This window comes from Babylonia areolata, chromosome 17 (assembly GCF_041734735.1).
Source record: "Babylonia areolata isolate BAREFJ2019XMU chromosome 17, ASM4173473v1, whole genome shotgun sequence".
Taxonomy (NCBI): domain Eukaryota; kingdom Metazoa; phylum Mollusca; class Gastropoda; order Neogastropoda; family Buccinidae; genus Babylonia; species Babylonia areolata.
Genome location: NC_134892.1, coordinates 3386441 through 3407946, shown reverse-complemented (window position 1 = coordinate 3407946; position 21506 = coordinate 3386441). Strand labels below are relative to the sequence as shown.

General features: G+C 42.6%; 2 protein-coding genes across 2 annotated transcripts in view; one reads left to right on the top strand and one right to left on the bottom strand.

The window, feature by feature from the left end:
* LOC143291586 (uncharacterized) overlaps positions 1 to 5011 on the top strand; it is a 40648-nt gene extending 35637 nt beyond the window's left edge. The window contains exon 8 of the mRNA XM_076601519.1: positions 4907 to 5011. The gene's annotated coding sequence lies outside the window, so the exon portion shown is untranslated. The remainder of the gene's footprint in view (positions 1 to 4906) is intronic.
* On the bottom strand, positions 1514 to 21305 carry LOC143291585 (uncharacterized). The gene is made up of 12 exons (XM_076601516.1): positions 21178 to 21305; positions 20725 to 20809; positions 19789 to 19982; positions 18284 to 18592; positions 16419 to 16685; positions 14917 to 15035; positions 14268 to 14452; positions 12335 to 12454; positions 10660 to 11757; positions 8014 to 8137; positions 5017 to 5107; positions 1514 to 2180 (listed from the first exon to the last, which is right to left on the bottom strand). The coding sequence occupies exons 1-12, from the start codon at positions 21216 to 21218 to the stop codon at positions 2144 to 2146; spliced, it is 2670 nt and encodes an 889-aa protein (XP_076457631.1). The 5' UTR covers positions 21219 to 21305; the 3' UTR covers positions 1514 to 2143.
* Between the last annotated feature and the right edge of the window lie 201 nt (positions 21306 to 21506).

Below are 21506 nucleotides of genomic sequence, written 5' to 3'. Positions count from 1 at the left end.
ATGTATCGTCCTGTTTCGGGTGTGTGTATATGTGTTTTCTTCAGTTTAACGTCTCTTCACTATAAGTGTTTTTAGACGGAAAGGAGTAAACTAGTGTATAAAGGAAAGGGAATGCATGTGAATATTAGTGTAAAAAATTTTTTTTTAAAAGTTCATGTTATGTATCAGAGGAAAAGTATATTATAAGAAAAAGTCTAAAGAGGTTGTGGTGTGTATTGAATGAGTTGTCATGGGAAGGAGAATATGTATATGCATATCAACAAGTATTAACCTACAAACAATGAAAATATAAATAACAGTATTAAATATAATACATCAAAGGAGGATACCAACTGGACTGGAGTTTAAAATTTCTGAAAACATTCTATATCGCTGTGCTGATTTTCTCATTTTGACGTAATGGTGGGAAGTAATAGTGACTAAATTTAGGAAGTTTATCTCTCTTAACATTTAGAGATTGAAGTGCTAGCAAATGATAGTTATGATTCGCCAGATGTTGCACTAAGTGATCACAGTTTGTACCAATAGATTGACAGTTCCACTGAAAACACATTTAGGTTGTTGTCGACCGTCATTGCTCGAGAAATTTCAGTGATTGTCTCTTGTTGATCACAGTTCCAGAAAGTTAACTAATTTAACGGAACACAAAAAATATATTAAACTAAATAATAACACTAATAATAGATAATTAAAAAGAATTGGTAGGTTATTAATCAATAAACTAAATGAGTATGTATGAATGATTATAGTGTTGAAAACAGATTAAAAAGTAGAACAGTTCACAGCAGAGCATCCTGGTGTTCACGTGGGAATAAATCAAATCTGAACACAAGTAAAAGTTTTGCCAGTGATCAATACGAATACCAGTCTATCAGGTTGCTGAATGGGTTAAGATAAGATAAGATAAGATAAGATAAGAATAACTTTATTATCTCCAACTGGAGAAATTGGGTCAGGTGCATTATCACAACACAGACAAGTAAACAACATGGGGACCATAACTGTAAAAGCCAACAACAGCCCCTACAAATATTACGAAGATACAAATGTAAAAAATATCACATACATCGTTTCATACATATATCCACACACTGCAGGTAATAACTAGTATTCTTAATGTAAAAACAGAAAGAATTAAGAAACATTATTTGAAAATAATTATAATTATATAATTATAATTGTACCATGTGGGCTGGGGGAAGGCGTGGTAGGCATGATGTACATAGTGTGTGTGTGTGTGTGTCTAGTTTTTTTACTACATTTTGTATGTCTAATAAAGAATAAAAACTTTCAAATTGAGTACTACTTTTTGTGTGTCATGAAAGAACAAAAAATCAAGTGTCTCTGAATGACAGGAGTGTACACAGACTGAGCTGTCTTGCATGCAAGCCTTGGTGTGGATCTTCTGCTGGAACCATCCTGAAGCAAGCATCTCTGTAGCGTGTAAAGTGCTAATTGTCTGAGATGCCACCATGCTGACAAAATAAAAGAAAAGAAAAAAAAATCAGCATGATAATGATAACAATCTTTTATTCAAAGCCCCTTACTGAAGGGGGTCACATTATAAGAAGATAAAGAAAAGAACATGACACAATGAATCGCCATCACAAGTCCAACAAAATAGCTAATACAGAATTCAACAACATTCTTGAAATAACAGTTCATAGTCTCTCCAGTGCTTCACATGAGTAAATCACCAAATTGTGTAGAGCAGACTCATGTCTTGACAACATGAGCAAATCAAATCTAAAAGTAGATGGATCTTTATATTTTGGTTGAATTAACTTCTGTCTGTGGTCACTTAAGGCAGGGCAACATAATAAAAAAATGTAATTCAGTTTCCTTGCCATGAATGCATTATCAACAGGTATACATCAATTCACTTACAATTATAATACTATGGCTGAAACTGAACAGCAATACTAGAAATTCCAAATCTAAATTTTGTCAATGTACTTTTTATATATCTGTTAATTTCCATCTCAATATGGTTATATCGCCTGCAATGTTTTAAAGAGTCTAAACTGTGCAAACCTGTCACTAGTTTCAGTATGATCATGCCAGTCTTGCCACCTTCAATCAATTATTCCTTGTCAAAAACACTTTAAAAAAGAAAAAGCAGCACCATATGAAGTGTTGACCATCATGTGTTTCGCTCTGCCAGGATGGAATCCAGGCATCTGCAACAGACAGCAAAACTGTATTGCTTCCAGCACATCACATCACGTCTCTCTAACAGACAGCAAAACTGTATTGCTTCCAGCACATCACGTCTCTCTAACAGACAGCAAAACTGTATTGCTTCCAGCACATCACATCTCTCTAACAGACAGCAAAACTGTATTGCTTCCAGCATATCACGTCTCTCTAACAGACAGCAAAACTGTATTGCTTCCAGCACATCACGTCTCTCTAACAGACAGCAAAACTGTATTGCTTCCAACACATCACGTCTCTCTAACAGACAGCAAAACTGTATTGCTTCCAGCACATCACATCACGTCTCTCTAACAGCAGAACTGTATTGCTTCCAACACATCACTTCTCTCTAACAGACAGCAAAACTGTATTGCTTCCAGCACATCACGTCTCTCTAACAGACAGCAAAACTGTATTGCTTCCAGCACATCACATCACGTCTCTCTAACAGACAGCAAAACTGTATTGCTTCCAACACATCACTTCTCTCTAACAGACAGCAAAACTGTATTGCTTCCAGCACATCACATCACGTCTCTCTAACAGCAGAACTGTATTGCTTCCAGCACATCACTTCTCTCTAACAGACAGCAAAACTGTATTGCTTCCAGCACATCACGTCTCTCTAACAGACAGCAAAACTGTATTGCTTCCAACACAAGACATCACGTCTCTCAGACAGACAGCAAAACTGTATTGCTTCCAGCACATCATTTCTCTCTAACAGACAGCAAAACTGCATTGCTTCCAGCACATCACTTCTCTCTAACAGACAGCAAAACTGTATTGCTTCCAACACATCACTTCTCTCTAACAGACAGCAAAACTGTATTGCTTCCAACACATCACGTCTCTCTAACAGACAGCAAAACTGTATTGCTTCCAGCATATCACGTCTCTCTAACAGACAGCAAAACTGTATTGCTTCCAACACAAGACTAGCAAAACTGTATTGCTTCCAGCACATCACATCTCTCTAACAGACAGCAAAACTGTATTGCTTCCAACACATCACTTCTCTCTAACAGGCAGCAAAACTGTATTGCTTCCAACACAACACATCACGTCTCTCTAACAGAGAGCAAAACTGTATTGCTTCCAACACAACACATCACGTCTCTCTAACAGAGAGCAAAACAGTATTGCTTCCAACAAATCATTTCTCTCTAACGGACAGGTAAACTGTATTGCTTCCGATGGGTGCAACTGCCGAGTAGTTAAAGCGCTGGACTTTCAATCTGAGGGTCCCGGGTTCGAATCTCGATAACAGCATATGGTGGGTAAAAAGGTTGAGATTTTTCTGATCTCCCAGGTCAACACGTTTGCAGACCTGCTTGTGCCTGAACCCCCTTTGTGTGTATACGCAAGCAGAAGATCAAATATCCATGTTTAAGATCCAGTAATCCATCCCATGGCTCCAGTGTTGGTGGGTTATGGAAACAAGAAAATACCCAGCATGCCAACCCCCTAAAACAGAGTATGGCTGCCTACATGGCAAGGTAAAAACAGTCATACATGTAAAAGCCCACTCATGTACATACGAGTGGACGAGGGAGTTGAAGCCCATGAACAAAGGAGAAGAAGAAGAGTATTGCTTTCAGCGCAAGACACCACTTCTCTCTGACATTTTTTTTTTTTTTTTTTTGTACGCCTATAGTTGACTTCATCAAGTTTTTGCGAATTATACATATTATTATTAGTAGTAGTACTTCTTTTTTATGTATTTATCTATTATTTATTTCTTTTTTTCTCAAGGCCTGACTAAGCGCGTTGGGTTACGCTGCTGGTTAGGCATCTGCTTGGCAGATGTGGTGTAGCGTATATGGATTTGTCCGAACGCAGTGACGCCTCCTTGAGCTACTGAAACTGAAACTGAAACTCTGACAAAAAAAACTATATTGCTTTCAGCACAGACATCACTTCTCTCTCACAGACAGAAAAACTACCAACTTCCAGCATAATCCGTCACTTCTGACAGCAGTGTCACTCTGTCACTGCTGTGGTATCTTCCACACACACATACACACACAGACAGAGAAATAAACACATCACACTAACATGTACCCAGAACTGCACACAAGTAGTTGAAGTACACATATACATATGTACCCAGAACTGTATACGAGAAAACACAGAAGTGCGCACGCACACACACACACACACACACACACACACACACACACACATCAGTATAATGTCAACAAGCCCTCTTCACAACCACACCAGACATTCAGATGAGATGATTAACTAAGGTCCCCTGTGCAGCATGCATTTAGCGCATGTAAAAGAACCCATGGCAACAAAAAGGATGTCCCTGGTAAATTCTGCAGAAAAATTCACTTTGACAGGAAAACAAATACATGTGCAAATAGAAAACAAATTATATATATGGGTGGTGCTATACTGTGACGATGTGCTCTCTCTGGGGACAGCAACCCGATTTTTACAGAGAAATCTGTTGTGACAAAAACTACAACACAATAATATACTATACAATGTAATGCTATACTATAGAATACAATACAATGCAAAGCTATACAACACAATACAATACAATACAATGCTAATTAATACTATATTATACTCTACAACAGAACAAAACAATACAACACAATGCTAAATCAATACTATACTATACTCAAAAATGCAATGCTATACAACCCAATACAATAATATACAATGTGATGCTATCGTATACAATTCCCAGGACGACTGTCCACATCAGCTGCACCAGCACGAACGTTCGATGACGTGTACCTGTGTACGGCTGTACCCCCACCCCCACCCCCCTGGCCACACTCACTGTCTCTGACTCACCGCAGTTGGGCTTCGTGGCTCTGTCGCTGTTGGCGCAACACCACCAGGAGGGGATCACTCTCAAACTCCCCGTCGGAGTCACAGGCGGGTTCTGAAAAGGAGGATCATTTCTGGTCGAGTACGTTCATGAAACAAGCCTCACAGTTCAGGGGACTCCTTGCAAAGCAGCACTGTACACGTGACAACTCCAGAATGGAGCAACAATGCCCCAACATGACACAACCAAAATATGTGGACAGAGATGGACTGAAAGACACAGGGAAAAAATCAATAATTAAAAAAATTTATATATATATATATATGTGTGTGTGTGATCAGTTACAAAATAGTTATATTCCTAAAAACATATTTGTCTCCAAAATCAATTTTTAAATTTTTTTTGGTAATATGCTCAAAGGAGGCAAAAAAGTCATTTTAGCTGTAAGTTAGATGATTAGATTTGCAAATGTTGCCTAGCTACACTTTTGGAGTTGAAAAACATTTGTGTTTTTCTCAACTTTTATGTGACATTGTTGTGTGTTTGGAAATGTTTGTTCTGGGCATGAAAACATTATTTTGCAGTAATCCTCCATACTCCAATGGGAGTGAAAGGATAATCAAAACTCAAAACTTGAAACTTTATATATATATATATATAGAGAGAGAGAGAGAGAGAGAGAGAGAGAGAGAGACAGAGACAGAGAGAGAGATAAAAATATAAAAAAACCCGACAAGAAACATAGAGTAACAGGTCGAGGAAAGACGCAGACAGGCAGTCAGATGGCAAGGCAGGGGAGACAATTATATTCCACACAGACACAGACAGAAAGAGAGGAAGAATGGGGACACTGGAAGAAGCAGAGACACAGAGTGATGGTGAGGAGGAAAGGAAGGCAGGTTCGGATTCGGATGGTTTATTCAAAAAAGGCCTTAGCCCCTTATGAAGGGGTGGTGTGTAAACTTATTTCGAAAACATTATGACATACAGTATATGATACAATAAAACAAAACAATACCTAGACTGATAATCAGGAACAACTAAATGACCGGATTTTGAATGCTTTGTGTAGATAAGTTGAAAAGGAAGGCAGAGACACAGAGTGGGGGTGAGGGGGTGGAGGATGGTGATGGATCATGGTAAGTGTGGGAAAGAGAGAGAGAGGGGGGAGGGGGTGGAGGATGGTGATGGATCATGGTAAGTGTGGGAAAGAGAGAGAGAGGGGGGAGGGGGTGGAGGATGGTGATGGATCATGACAAGTGTGGGAAAGAGAGAGAGAGGGGGGAGGGGGTGGAGGATGGTGATGGATCATGATAAGTGTGGGAAAGAGAGAGAGAGGGGGGAGGGGGTGGAGGATGGTGATGAATCATGACAAGTGTGGGAAAGAGAGAGAGAGGGGGGTAAGGGGGTGGAGGATGGTGATGGATCATGATAAGTGTGGGAAAGAGAGAGAGGGGGTGGAGGATGGTGATGGATCATGATAAGTGTGGGAAAGAGAGAGAGGGGGTGGAGGATGGTGATGAATCATGACAAGTGTGGGAAAGAGAGAGAGAGGGGGGTAAGGGGGTGGAGGATGGTGATGGATCATGATAAGTGTGGGAAAGAGAGAGAGGGGGTGGAGGATGGTGATGGATCATGATAAGTGTGGGAAAGAGAGAGAGAGGGGGGTAAGGGGGTGGAGGATGGTGATGGATCATGATAAGTGTGGGAAAGAGAGAGAGGGGGTGGAGGATGGTGATGGATCATGGTGAGTGTGGGAAAGACAGGAAGTAAAGAAGACAGACAGAGTAGATAAAGTAGCAAGGATAAAAGGGACATACTGCAACTACTGCTACTACTACTACAACCACTACTAATACTACTGCTACTACTACTACTAATAATAATGATAATAATAGATACATCAAAATAATAACAATAGCAATAATATTCGTATTGTGGTGATAATGTATATTTTACTGAACACTTTCTATAGCTGTCCAGTTGTGAACTCCTTTTTGGAAATTCAGAGACCTAAAAACCTATTCATGAAGAAACCAATGTTAAGCTGTCATTGTCTGTTACAAAAGTATTGTTTGGTATAAAGAACAGTGATGATACTGAGGGTATAAACACATACAATAATCAAACAATAATCAGCAAAATGTGCATCAGTATATTCAAAAAGATACAATCTGTTATTCCACTACAATCAATCTTTGAAAAAGAAATTAGTTTCAGGATTTCCAAAGAAATGATCTGAACGTTTATTTGATTAAAAAAAATTTTTTTAATGCATGTTTATATGCATGCTTGTCTGCATGCCAAGCTGCTACCTTTCTTTTTCTGTCCCTCTTTTAAAAAAAATGTTTAAATATGTTTAAATCATTCTGGACCTACGTGGCAAGGGAGTGAGAGGTATGAGACAGTGACAAACATGCAGACAGAAAATGCACTAGAGCAAATAAATTTTCGCATACAAAGATATTGTCCATTATCATAGAAGCAAACAGACAAAGAATTGTAAGTGAATTGTAAAATGAAATTGTGAAAAAAGAGAAATATCACTAAAAACTGAAATGAAATAATAATAATAGTAATATTAACAATAATGGAATTTTAGTGCACCCTATTTGTCCCCGAGCTCAGGACTCAAACAAATTATACAAAACTTTCAATAATGACAACACAAAATACCCAACTGTATGCAAGCCCATGCACAGACAGACATACACACAAACAAGCAAACAAAATACAACCTCCCCCCCCAGACCCCACCCTCCCTGCCAACTCCCCCCCACCCCCACCACCCAAAACACACTATGCAAGCCCACGCACAGACAGACATACACACAAACAAGCAAACAAAATACAACCCCCCCCACCCCCCAGACCCCTCCCTCCCTGCCACCCCCCCCTCCCCAAAACACACATAAAAAAGAAAGAAAACTGAACTGGCCAAGAATCACAAGACAAAATGTCAAACTACAAGAAGGGCCCATGAAAGAGAAAAATCACCACCACCACTCAATCCAACATACCAGCAGCTGCTAACGTGTGACGGGGACCAGGGGAGGGGCTGACGACACCTGGCTGCAGTGACGACACACTGTCCACACTCGACAGCACCGACACTGACATGTCAAACAACCTGTCCTGAACCACCTGCAAACAGAATGTCATCTTATTCAAATCTAACTACTTTATTCATCTTTTCTTAATATCCTAATTTTTTTTTTTTTTTTTATTACATATTTTGTTAGTTGTTTCTTTATCTATCTGTGTACATTATGCATCCTTCAGCTTTAGGAGACTACTGAGTTGAGCTCTGGAGCATCTGGGTGATATTTCTGTCGTAGTGTCCATTGGGGTTTGACAGGCCTGTACAAAAACAACATTCTTTCCCACATTTTGCACAGACAAAGCCTGATGCTGGTCTGTCTGTCAGACTTTGGGCCTTACTTCTTTGCTGTTTTGCCTCTGACTGGCGAATGTCTTTACAACTTGGAGAGGCCTTTCTGTATTGTCTGCCTCAAGGACGATTGAACTGTTCAGAGGCTGTAGGCTGTAACTTCCCACATATCTGGGCTGATGCCTAGGGTTTTCAGGTCTCTTTTGCAGATACCTTTGTATCATAGTTGGGGTCTGCGTGGAGCCAGTGGAGGGCGCTTTCCCTAAGCCAGCTCACCATACAGGAGGCCCCTGGGTTTACCGCCTTCTGTCTGTACATTGACTGATATGGATATGGATACTTATATAGCACCTATCCTCTAAGCGCTTTACAAACACGGGGTCATTTACACAACAGGTTGACTACCTGGGTAGAGCCGACTGATGGCTGCCATTGGGCGCTCATCATTAGTTTCCTGTGTCATTCAATCAGATTTCAGGCACACACACATAAACACTCAGACAAACATGTAACATATAACATTTTACGTGTATGACCATTTTGTTTATTTACCCCGCCCTGTAGGCAGCCATACTCCGTTTTCGAGGGTGTTCATGCTGGGTATGTCTTATTTCTATAACCCACCGAACAGTGACATGGATTACAGGATCTTTAACGTGCGTATTTGATCTTCTGTGTGCGTATACACATGAAGGGGGTTCAGGCACTGACAGGTCTGCACATATGTTGACCTGGGAGATCAGAAAAATCTCCACCCTTTACCCACCAGGCGCCACCGAGATTCGAACCCCGGACCCTCAGACTGAAAGTCCAACGCTTTAACCATTCAGCTATTGCGCCCGTCGCATCAATTTATTTACTTAATCGCTTTACTTACTTTTTTTGTATTTCTATATTTTTGTAATCATTTTGCTCAGTTCTCTTTTGTTCAATATCATTTTTATTTTTATTTGATGTTTTCTCACCTAAACATTTCTTACTTTGATCTTTTTTTAGTGCCTTTGTCTGTCACAACTGTCTATGGACAAAAAAAATCACATCCAAAATCAAGCTGGTGTTTTTGTCGTTTTTAGCTCACTTCAATGCCTTTTAGGAATTTAAACAAAGAATATGGATTTAATGTGGTTTGATGAATGTTGATTGGTTTGACTTGATTTTAAAAAAATCTTTGACAATTACTGTTCACAATCAAATACAAGGACAACATATCACTTAAAGATGTTGACTTTTTTCCCCTCTTCATTGTTGGTTTCTATACACTGGAAACACACTGGACCAAAACCACTGATTATGTGTACACAATTGTATTAGTTTAGGAAGCATCTCATTTTCTTCTTGATAATGATGATAGGTGTGTGCCATTCTATGAACTGATCATATATATATATATATATATATATATATATATATATATATCACCAGCCACCATGGCAAGGTGGTTAGCACTGCAGACAGATAACACATGACACACACCATCACCTGAAACGTACACACACATGACCACTCCACACACCACACTGACACAACACACAGCACTACCTGACCAATGGCCTGTACACATAATGACCGCTCCACACAACACAACACACACCACTAAGACATACTGACCACTCCACACAACACACACCACTAAGACATACTGACCACACCACACAACACACACCACTAAGACATACTGACCACTCCACACAACACACACCACTAAGACATAATGACCACACCACACAACACACACCACTAAGACATACTGACCACTCCACACAACACACACCACTAAGACATACTGACCACTCCACACAACACACACCACTAAGACATACTGACCACTCCACACAACACACACCACTAAGACATACTGACCACTCCACACAACACACACCACTAAGACATAATGACCACTCCACACAACACACACCACTAAGACATACTGACCACTCCACACAACACACACCACTAAGACATAATGACCACTCCACACAACACCACTAAGACATACTGACCACACAACACAACACACACCACTAAGACATAATGACCACACCACACAACACACACCACTAAGACATAATGACCACTCCACACAACACACACCACTAAGACATACTGACCACTCCACACAACACACACCACTAAGACATACTGACCACTCCACACAACACAACACACACCACTAAGACATACTGACCACTCCACACAACACAACACACACCACTAAGACATACTGACCACTCCACACAACACAACACACTCCACACAACACAACACACACCACTACCTGACCAATGGCCGAGGACAGAGGGGTCCTGGCCGGGCTGCTGCTGCTCTGAGGTGGGGGCATCACCCCTGACCTCTGTGACCTTTCACCCCCTGACCTCATCTGAGCTCCTGCATCCACAGCAGGGGGTCTCCTGTGTGAAGGCTTTCCCCAGCCATCACCTGGATCCTCCCGGAGACGTCTGTCACTGGAAGAGGAGTCTGCCTGCCCTGCCCTGCTGCTGCTGTTATTGTTGTTGTTGTTGTTCTGGTTGGAGTCACCTGTTGGGGGGGAGGAGGGCAACCCTGCCGCTCTGGTTTTACTCTTGTGCTGCTGCTGCTTTGTCGTCTGCTCCCCACCATCGTTCCCCCACTCACCCCCCTTCCTCCTCCTCCCTCTACCATCCCGTTGAGAGCCAGACTGCAGGGAGCCGCTGTCAGAGTCTGCATCGCCTTCGCTGGGTTGGGACATGTCCCCGCCGTCACTCACTTTGCGTCTCTCGCTGCCCGGCGTTACTGCCCATCCTGTGGGTTTGGCTTCCGTGCAGGGTCCGTCTCCGTGGGGGTGGTCGATTTCTGCAGGTTCTTTCAGTGCTGTGGACACGTGCCCTGTGCTGTCTGTGGATCTTGAGGATGCTGGGCTGGAGGCCTCACCACCCTGTGGCTCAGTGGTCCTTCTGTTCACTGTGGAGTCTTGCCTGGGAGACGAGCTTGTCGTCTCCGAGTCCCCCCCGCTGTCGTGAGGCCTCTCTGCCTCTAGGAACTGGCGATACTGTGTGTTTTGTGGAGGGAGGGTTTCCTGCTGATACTGCATGTTTTGTGGAGGTAGGGTTTCCTGCTGTCCCTGTGCTGGTGTTGCCTTCGCACTGCTGGCTGAGGTGTCTGTATCAGTGGTGGACACAGGGATTCTGTCGCGATCACACGGTGGTCGTTCATCAGGACTCTTGGTGGGAACGTGGTGTCTCGGGGGGGGAGCAGAAGAGGTTCCATTCCCAACTTGGCTGGGGGCACTGGTCTTGTGGTGGACAGTGAATGAAGAAGGGGTGTTGGCAGGGGGCTGAGAGAAGACACTGGAGGAAGCGGGAGACCTGGCTGGACTGGTCTGTACAGCCGAGTCCATCTGAATTACAGACAGTTTATTTGAATTAGACATTTCCTGGTGGGAGGTGGTTGCTGTAGACTGTAAGAGGGATTCTCATTCACACACACAAAAACACACATGCATACACAAAAACACTAATACATGCATGCACACACACAAAAATACCCTCCTTCTTGCTCTCTTTCAATGAAGTACACACATGCGCATAAAAATGATGTACTTATCTCTGAATGTATGTATGAATGCATTTATAGTGCATGTGCAAGCAGGAATTTGTACTGAGTGTCTGCGGTTATATAATCATGAAGATGTGTCACGTAGGTCCAACAAAAAAGACAATTGTATGCACATGAATATGAAAATATTCACACATAGCTGTGATAAGTCTCTCAAAGGAGTGCCTCTCTACCAGAGCGATAAAGACAAAAGGAGTGGCTCTCTACTGGAGCGATAAAAATGAAGTACCACACCCACTATCTTCACCAAATCTCCAATGAAACATGTTCAAATAAAGCAGAGAAAGTGAGAGAAACACACACACACACACACACACACACACACACACACACACACACACAGAAGAAAAAGACCTGACCATGGTTTGCACTTGTTTCATGTCCTTCTCCACACGTGCCTGCATTAGCTGTGTCTTCACCACAGAACCACGTCCCAGCAGGTTCTCTCTAAACTCCATCAGTCTCCTCTCTATGTCCCTCTGCAACAGTGATACCTTGCTCATCATCTGCCCACACCACTGTGGTAATTATGTTGTTGTTGTAGTATGGTTCATTCATTACATCCGGAAGGAACACTGGTTTGTTGTTGTACGGTTCGTTCATTACATCCAGAAAGAAGACTGGTTTGTTGTACGGTTCATTCATTACATCCAGAAAGAACACTGGTTTGTTGTTGTACGGTTCATTCATTACATCCAGAAAGAAGACTGGTTTGTTGTTGTACGGTTCATTCATTACATCCAGAAAGAACACTGGTTTGTTGTTGTACGGTTCATTCATTACATCCATAAGAAACACTGGTTTGTTGTTGTACGGTTCATTCATTACATCCAGAAAGAACACTGGTTTGTTGTTGTACATTACATCCAGAAAGAACACTGGTTTGTTGTACGGTTCATTCATTACATCCAGAAAGAACACTGGTTTGTTATTGTACGGTTCATTCCCTTTTTCCTGAGAGAGCACCGGATTGTTGTACGGTTCATTCATTACATGCAGAAAGAACACTGGTAGGACTTTAAAACCCTTTATTCCATTCAGCTACAGGCTGCAGCACAGAGAGGTCTACACACTAAAAGAGCCAGGGTGGGAGTGCTGGGAATGGTCACTGCCTGCAAGGAGTCTGAAGTCTGAAGTCTGAATGGTTTATTGTTTAGGCCTTTCTGCCTGTGACAACAGGGGTAAGGGGGGTGGGGGGGCTTCCGTGTTAACATCCATTATAAAGAACAGCGCTAATATATGGAAAGCAAACAAAGGGTAGAAAAGAGAGAAAGGACAGAGTAAGACACACACACACAGAGGGGACAGAAAGAAGAAGAAAAAGACAAAAGATAGATGGGCAGATTGGTATGTAATCATGCGCCATTAACCAAAGATAGACTTGTTTCTATGGGTAAAGAGAGAATGGAAATGCAAGTACCTGCAAGGAAAGGAGCAGAGAGGCAGCATGACATCAGTTTTTATTTCAAACCTGGCCCCCCCCACCCCCCAAAACCCCCCCAGCACGGCATGGCCAGTATCGGCTCCTGGAGAAAATGGCCAGTGTGTCAGTAAATGAGGAGAAACGGGATAGGGAAACCCCCCCCAAACACAAAATCTGAACGACTGAGCAGAGAGGCAGAGACAAAGTGAGTGGTGCTGTCAGCGTGGTAAGGGCCAGCTGTTTACATTCCTTGACCATTGGTGTCCTAGTTATTCTTAGGGTTGCTGCAGTCCTTGTGCTGGCTAAATCTGACAGTTCACGATAAGACAAAAGTAGATCACAACAGCCACGCCCCACACTCTATGTCAGTCAACACACATGCCAACGTTGCCAGGGTGGTAGGAGACATCTTCCAGCTTCACATGGGGCAATTTGATTTATCTTTCTTCTTCTTTTTCTTCTGCGTTCGGGGGCTGCAACTCCCACGTTCACTCGTATGTACACGAGTGGGCTTTTACGTGTATGACCGTTTTTACCCCACCATGTAGGCAGCCATACTCCGTTTTCGGGGGTGATTTATCTTTCAAGATAATAATAAAAAAAAATTCTGCAATTTTATGCTGCAGCTTCGTTAGTGGGCTATAACTTCCATATCATGTTGTTTGTTCAAGTACACTTTTTTTTTTGTATGTGTGTATGACTTTTTACTCACATCATTTAGGCAGCCATGCTTCGTGTTCAGGGGCCAGTGCATGCTGGGTATGTTCATGTTTTTGTCAAAAATGCATTCACACACACACACACACACATACACACACACTCATACACACTCACAAACAATGGACAGTGACACAACACACATATCTCACCTCAGCAGACGTTTTCAGCGGCCGATCAGCAGCCCCATCAGAAGGAATGTAAGGAGACTGCCGGGCAGTTTCCAGCTTTCTCTGAAGCCGCCATTTATACAGAATATCCCCCTGCTGGTTCCCTCCACCGCCTCCTCCCCTCCCCACTTGCCGGTCACGCCTGGAGTATGATGGGCCAACCTCCCCTGCAAAGACATCCATGATGCACTGATCTTGTCTTCTTGTGCATGCACAGCAAGGTAAAGCTGTGGAAGGCACTGGCAATGTGCCAATTCCACCGACAAACACAACCATGGAAATGTAAAATGGTGGAAGACAAATGAAGTGCCAGTCTCATCTGCAAAGTCATGCCTGACAAAATTAAATCATGAAAGAAAGGTATACTACCAGTTTCAATCTTTAAAACAACAACAACAACAACAACAACAACAACAACAACAACGACACACACACACAAACACACATGCACACACACACACGAGCAAACACACATACAACACAAACACACATATGTACACACAACACACACACAACCATAACATGACATAGATCCATTTATTTACACAAAAGAAATTTTTGTTTTGTTTGTTTTTTGGGTTTTTTTGGGGGTTTTTTATACATCAGCCATGTACCAAAGACAATGACTTACGAGGTAGAAATGTTGGTCGTACAGCAGTCTCTGAGAAACTGCTGCCAGTGATGTCACTTCCTGTGGAGCCCAGCCCTTCTGTGCTGACCACTGGCCCTGATGACGTGACGCTGCCAGCACTGTAGCACACAAAACTGACCTTAATTCCTGTCGACAATGATGTCACTTCCTGTCAACAATGATGTCACTTCCTGCCTACAATGATATCACTGTTGCACAACACTATGTCATACTGACCTCACTTCCTGTCAACAGTGACGTCACTTCCTGTCAACAATGATGTCACTTCCTGTTGACAATTATAACACTGTGGCGCAACGCTATAATATGTCATACTGATCTCACTTCCTGTCAACAGTGATGTCATTTCCTGCCAACAATGTCACTGCTGTCCAATATTGTAACACATCACACGGTCATCACTCCCTGTCAACAAATGATGTAACTTTGAGTCTACAATGATGTCACTGCTGTCCAACATTATAACACATCACACTGCCATCACTTCTGGTCAACAAGGATGTGTTGTTGTTTTTTCTTTGTTGAATTAAAAAAAACAAAAAAACTTCAAGCCGAAACAGACGTTACATATTTTGCAAACAAAATGACACTGTCCATCACTGTAAAACATTACATGAGATCACTCCCTGTCAAAACAAAAGTCATGTTGTTGACATTTTGTTGGTGGTGTGGTGTTTTTTGTTTGTTTGCTGTTGTTGGGTGTTGTTGTTGTTGTTTTTTTGGAGGGGGAGGGGTGGTGTTGTTTTTTTGCTGCATATCATCAGCACCATTTCAGGGGTATTACTCCAATGCTGTGCACTCTTGGCCCCCCACATGCCCCCCATCACCCACCTCGCTCCCCATCCCCACCCCCCTCAACCCCCACCCCCCACCCCCACCACACACATCCCCCAACATACACACTCACACACAGCCACACTCAGGTTCACCTGCCAAAGTCTCAGTCGAGTAAAAGCAATTTCAGTTACTGCACACCATAAGACCAGCAGGCAAGACTTTCAGCTGGTAAGTTGTGCTTGTTTTCTTCACTAAAAAATTGAGATAAATACTTACTTAATGTGTTTCCTTCATCTCCATGAGTCAGTGCCATATTCTTTAATCAAAGGGTATACACTTGTTTTGATTTTTGTCTTTGACTTCACTTATTTCCCAAACCTCATGGGATTCACTTTGAACAGTCTGGCTATATTGTTTTCACACTCTTTCCTGGCTGCCATAACCTGTTTGTTACTTTGGTTTCTAATTCCAATGCATTGCGTGGAGTGGTGAAGTGTGGTGTGGTGCAGTGTGTCACGATGCATGGCAATGTGGTATATTGTATAGTGTTGTGTGACAAGCTTTTTTATAGTTATATGTCCACAGTATTTTCTCCTCGAGACTGGTTCCAACAATAACATTAACAAGCACCACACACACACACACACACACACACACACACACACACACTCACACACACAAACAACTTCCTCTACATTCCTCACCTGTGAAGAATCCGATCAGTTTTCTCCTGAAGCTGTGCAGTGGCAAGGTCCAGATCGTCTCGCTTCTTCACATTCTCCACTGTCAGAGTTCCCTGACCTTGACATGTAAATGGCAGTGATCTCCCTTGTTCCTCTTTGGGAGTGGAGGTGCTGTTTGGAGTGGAAAGACCTGAATCCAACCACCAGAACTCATCTTTCTTGCTCCCCTCAATTTTCAGACGTTCTTCTCGACTCATGGGCGTTCCGTGTCGAAAGCGCTCCACATACCTGAAGATGAAACAGATCTGCATGCTTTTCTGGAGCTGAGGTGTCCACAAGTGAAGATAATCACAGAGGAACTCAGTCAGAAGTGGGCGGAATAGAGTGGAGACTGCCACAACATCCCTCCAACAGCTGTTCCCACCAACCCACTGTCAACAGTTGAAGTTTCTCAAGGCAGAGTCACTGCTTTCAGACAACGTATACACTACACCATATCTGCTAGGCAGATGCCTGACCAGCAGCATAACCCAACACGCTAGTCTGGCCTTGAGTGCATGCATAAATATATATATATATATATATATATATATATATAACAGTGTACCTTCAACAGAATTTTGCCAGAGAACAACTCTTTTGTTGCCATGGGTTCTTTTTCAGTGCAGATTTCCCAGTCAAACTTAGGAGAAAGAGTGAGACCAGGATTTGAACCCAGACCCTTGCAGACACTAGACCAGCAGATAAGTGTTTCGACCAGGCTGCCACCTTCCTCCTAATGTGCACATGATCTCGCAAGTGCGTATCAAACAATACAAAATGTTTAGCGTATTTTCAAAACAATGACAACTGACTTTGGCCTGAACAGACATGGCAGTGAAGAGGAACTTGAAATCAAGTCACAAGGACAGAAAGGCATAAAGTGCCACAACATCTTCTTCTTCTTCTTCTGCGTTCGTGGGCTGCAACTCCCACGTTCACTCGTATGTACATGAGTGGGATTTTACGTGTATGACCGTTTTTACCCCGCCATATAGGCAGCCATACTCCATTTTCAGGGGTGTGCATGCTGGGTATGTTCTTGTTTCCATAACCCACCGAACGCTGACATGGAGTACAGGATCTTTAACGTGCGTATTTGGTCTTCTGCTTGCATATACACACGAAGGGGGTTCAGGCACTAGCAGGTCTGCACATATGTCGACCTGGGAGATCATAAAAATCTCCACCCTTTACCTGCCACAACATCAAAGACTGGATGCATTCACATCCGAGATATTCAAGCACAGACACACTCAGTGTTTCTGTTATTTTTCATCAAGGGTAGTATTTTCTCTTGACCATCATCACCATTTTAACAGTTCCATTCTACACACTAGACACATCACAACAGCAGAATGACAACTCACAACACAACAATTGCATTGCAGTACGGTGACAGCTTGCGATGGGCACCTCCAGTGTTGGCCAAGCAATTTCAACAACAATCTCAAAAACACATCCATGAAGCAGATGATATCAAACTAATCCTAAACTGTCTGGTCACTGTCTTCCCACTTGACTCCACAGCATCTAAATATGTTGATTTCATCTCAACCTAAACACACACACACACACACACACACACACACACACACACACACAAAACACACAAGCATGTATCCATGCAAACACAAACACACATGTTATATTTCAACTGGCAGATGAAATGCTGTTAAAGCAACATGAAATTTGCCGAGTTCTTACACCCTTGGAGCAAAGTAAAACAATGTCACATAAAAGGGCAACATACCGCAATACAAGGTAAACCAACGTACAACGTTCATCACAAAATGCAGCACATGAAAAGAGAACACACAAACCCAAACACACCCATCACCACTGACCTCTGCAGAACTGATCCCTTTGCCGCTGAACTCTCCTTCACTCCTGATTCCACCATCTTTCCCTTCCCCCTGTCCCCTCTCTCTGAACCAAACAGCTGCCTCTCCATCTCCGACAATCTCTCTCCAGAGCTGTCAGTGATGCCGGTGTGAGGTCTGGCAGCACTGTGGACATTGGAGAAGTGGCCCTCTCCTGTGTGGAACAAGGGCTGACCTTGGCTGATGGGGCGAGAGGTGAAGGTCGGCTGAACGTGCTTTCGAACACTGGCGTAAGGCAGGGACTGCTGGCTCCCCCTGTCCTCTCCTGCCACGCTGTCATAGAGAAACATTGGTACAGAGACACAGCTTACTGTCACGGAGATGCATCTTATTGTCATGGAGGCACACTGTCACAGAGACACATCTTACTGGAATGGAGTGTCACGGAGACACATCTTATTGTTATGGAGACACACTGTCATGGAGACACTGTCATGGAAACACACTGCCATGGAAACAAACTGTCATGGAGATGCATCTCATTGTCATGGGGACGCTTGTTACTGTCATGGAGACACATCTTATTCAGTTACTGTCATGGAGATGTCAAAGAAACACATCTTACTGTCATGATGATGCATCTTATTGTCATGGAGACGCTTCTGTCATGGAGACACATCTTATTGTCATGGAGACATTGTCATAGTGACTTATTTTACAGTCATTGGGATATACCTCATTGTCAAGAAGACAGATCTTCCTTTCATGGAGATCTGTGCATCTTACTGCCATGGAGACACGTCTTATTGTCACAGATACACATCATTTTGTCATGAGACATATTTCATTGCCATGAAAACACATCTTATTATCATGGAATGCGTGTGAATGACTGGTGCGAAAGCGCTTTGATTTGTCTGCACAGGATTCAGCGCTATATATATATATATATCATTATTATTATTATTATTATCATGGAGACACATCTCATTGTCATGAAGACATATCTTATTATCATAGATATAATCTTACAGTCAGACACATCTCACTGTCATGAAGACATACCTTGTTGTCATGGAGCCATCTCCTTATTGTCATGGAGACATCTTATCATCAGACACATCTTATTGTCATGGAGACACATCTTGTCACAGACACATAGTTAGACATCTTATTGTCATAGAGACATTTTATTAAGTTATTGTCATGCAGACATGTGTAACTGTCATGGAGACACATCTCAGACAAACACACACACAAACACTCATTCACACATACACACACTCACTCTCACAACACACACTCATTCACACATATGCACACACACTCAGTCACACACATCCCACCCCCCACCCCCCACACACAGAACAGCCCCCCCCCCCCAACACCCCCCTCACCCCCCACACACACACCCTCCCTCCCCACCACATGCACACTCACAACACCCCCCCACCACCACCTTCACCTCCCCTCCCCCCCCACCCCCCCCCAAAAAAAAACACACACACACACAAACACACAACCCTAACCTTGGTGAGGAAGGCCGCTCACTGTCAGGCCAGGACTCGTCAAAGTTGGAGCTGTTGGGACTTTGTGGAAGGTGTGTCTGCACTGACGTCAGTGGCTTGATGGCGTGACTGCCCGACAGGAATTTCTTCTCCACCGTCTGATCTTCAGTGTCCAGCTGTTTTCTGCTGCCAGCCCGCTTTGGGCTCAGCGCCAACTGGCAGGTGTGCCAGACAAATCATATTGCAAGAACACGTGTGATGTCTGCTAACAATTATACTTTACTCTTGATAAATAACTATTTTCAGGTGACAGACTGAACTGGTACGTGAAAGTTGCTGGAGTGAACTTGTAGCAAAATTGTGACTCTGCATGCGCACATAAAACATGCACGCATGTGTAATCTATTTCATGCTTTAGAGATTTTTTTGCTTAACGCTATTGACACATGCACTGAGGCTCCCTGGAACAAGAATCACATGCCAAGCCCTGAACTGGATACCTACAGGCTAAAGAGGGGATAGCTGAAGATGAACTGGTGGCAAACGGTGGAAAGAGATCAGATTTGTTGACAGACGATGGGGTGACACCAGGAGTAGAACTTTGAAAGTAGTGTAAAGCAGATAAAAACAACAATTCATTTCATAGTGAACTGTATATTTTATATTTGAAACAGTTAATCAGAAAAGCTTGATTACTTCTAGATCTTCATTTCATGGTATGATAAGCAAATCTAATTTGGTGAAGTGGAGCAGTACTGGGTGACAGTGAGTCTGTGTGTGAGTGTGGTGTGTGTGTGTGTGTGTGTGTGTGTGTGTGTGTGTGTGTGTGTGTGCACCATGAGGCACGGGAGGAGAGGTGGTATAAAAATATTAAGAGTGTGGAGACAGACAAAACTGGAACTGGGAAGAAGTGAAATGTGTATGGATAAAATCTAATGCCCTCTTGCAGACATGTACCTGTTTCTCTTCCTTTGAAAGGGCTTTTTCCTGTGTGGGATAGTAGAATGCCTTGGGCTGTGGATCTTCATGGAATGGGTTCTCACTGCAAATCACCATGATCTTTTTATAGGGTGCACTGAATCTGTTTAAAATAAACATAAGTTGGATAACAGCAAGACGTGTGCTTGCACACACACACACACACACACACACACACACACACACACACACACAGTTATAATGATTTAACAACTCCGCATTCAGTTTTCCATATTTCTTCTCTCTCTCTCTCTCTCTCTCTCTCTCTCTCTCTCTCTCTCTCTCTTTAACAAACATTTAATGAAATTAAACTTTTGCAACTAAATCGAGATGAGTGTCACTGGGTGTTACACACAAATCTATTTTCTGTCTCCGAAATATGTACAATCATTGTTACAATGCATCGGTTTGCTTTGTTTAAAAACCATGTACCTGTATATCTTTGAATAGCCTTTCCCTTTGATTGACAGCATCTTTCAATGCCTTCGTCACCAACTGTGCGACAAGTTCCATTCAAGTTTCTTCTTGTTTAGCTGCACTTTGCACTCCGCATAGCGTCCCTTGCAACTGGCGCCAGAGTACGTAAACGAAACATTATGTTGCATTTAAACATATCCATTCTTAGAAATAATATTTCAGATGTGATTTCATATTCTATCTAAAGATCTTACTTCATTTTTCGTGATTTTAGTCAGCTATAATATAAAAGAAGAAAACTACTTCTGTTTGTTCTGCATGAGGAATTTTGCAACAACCTCATA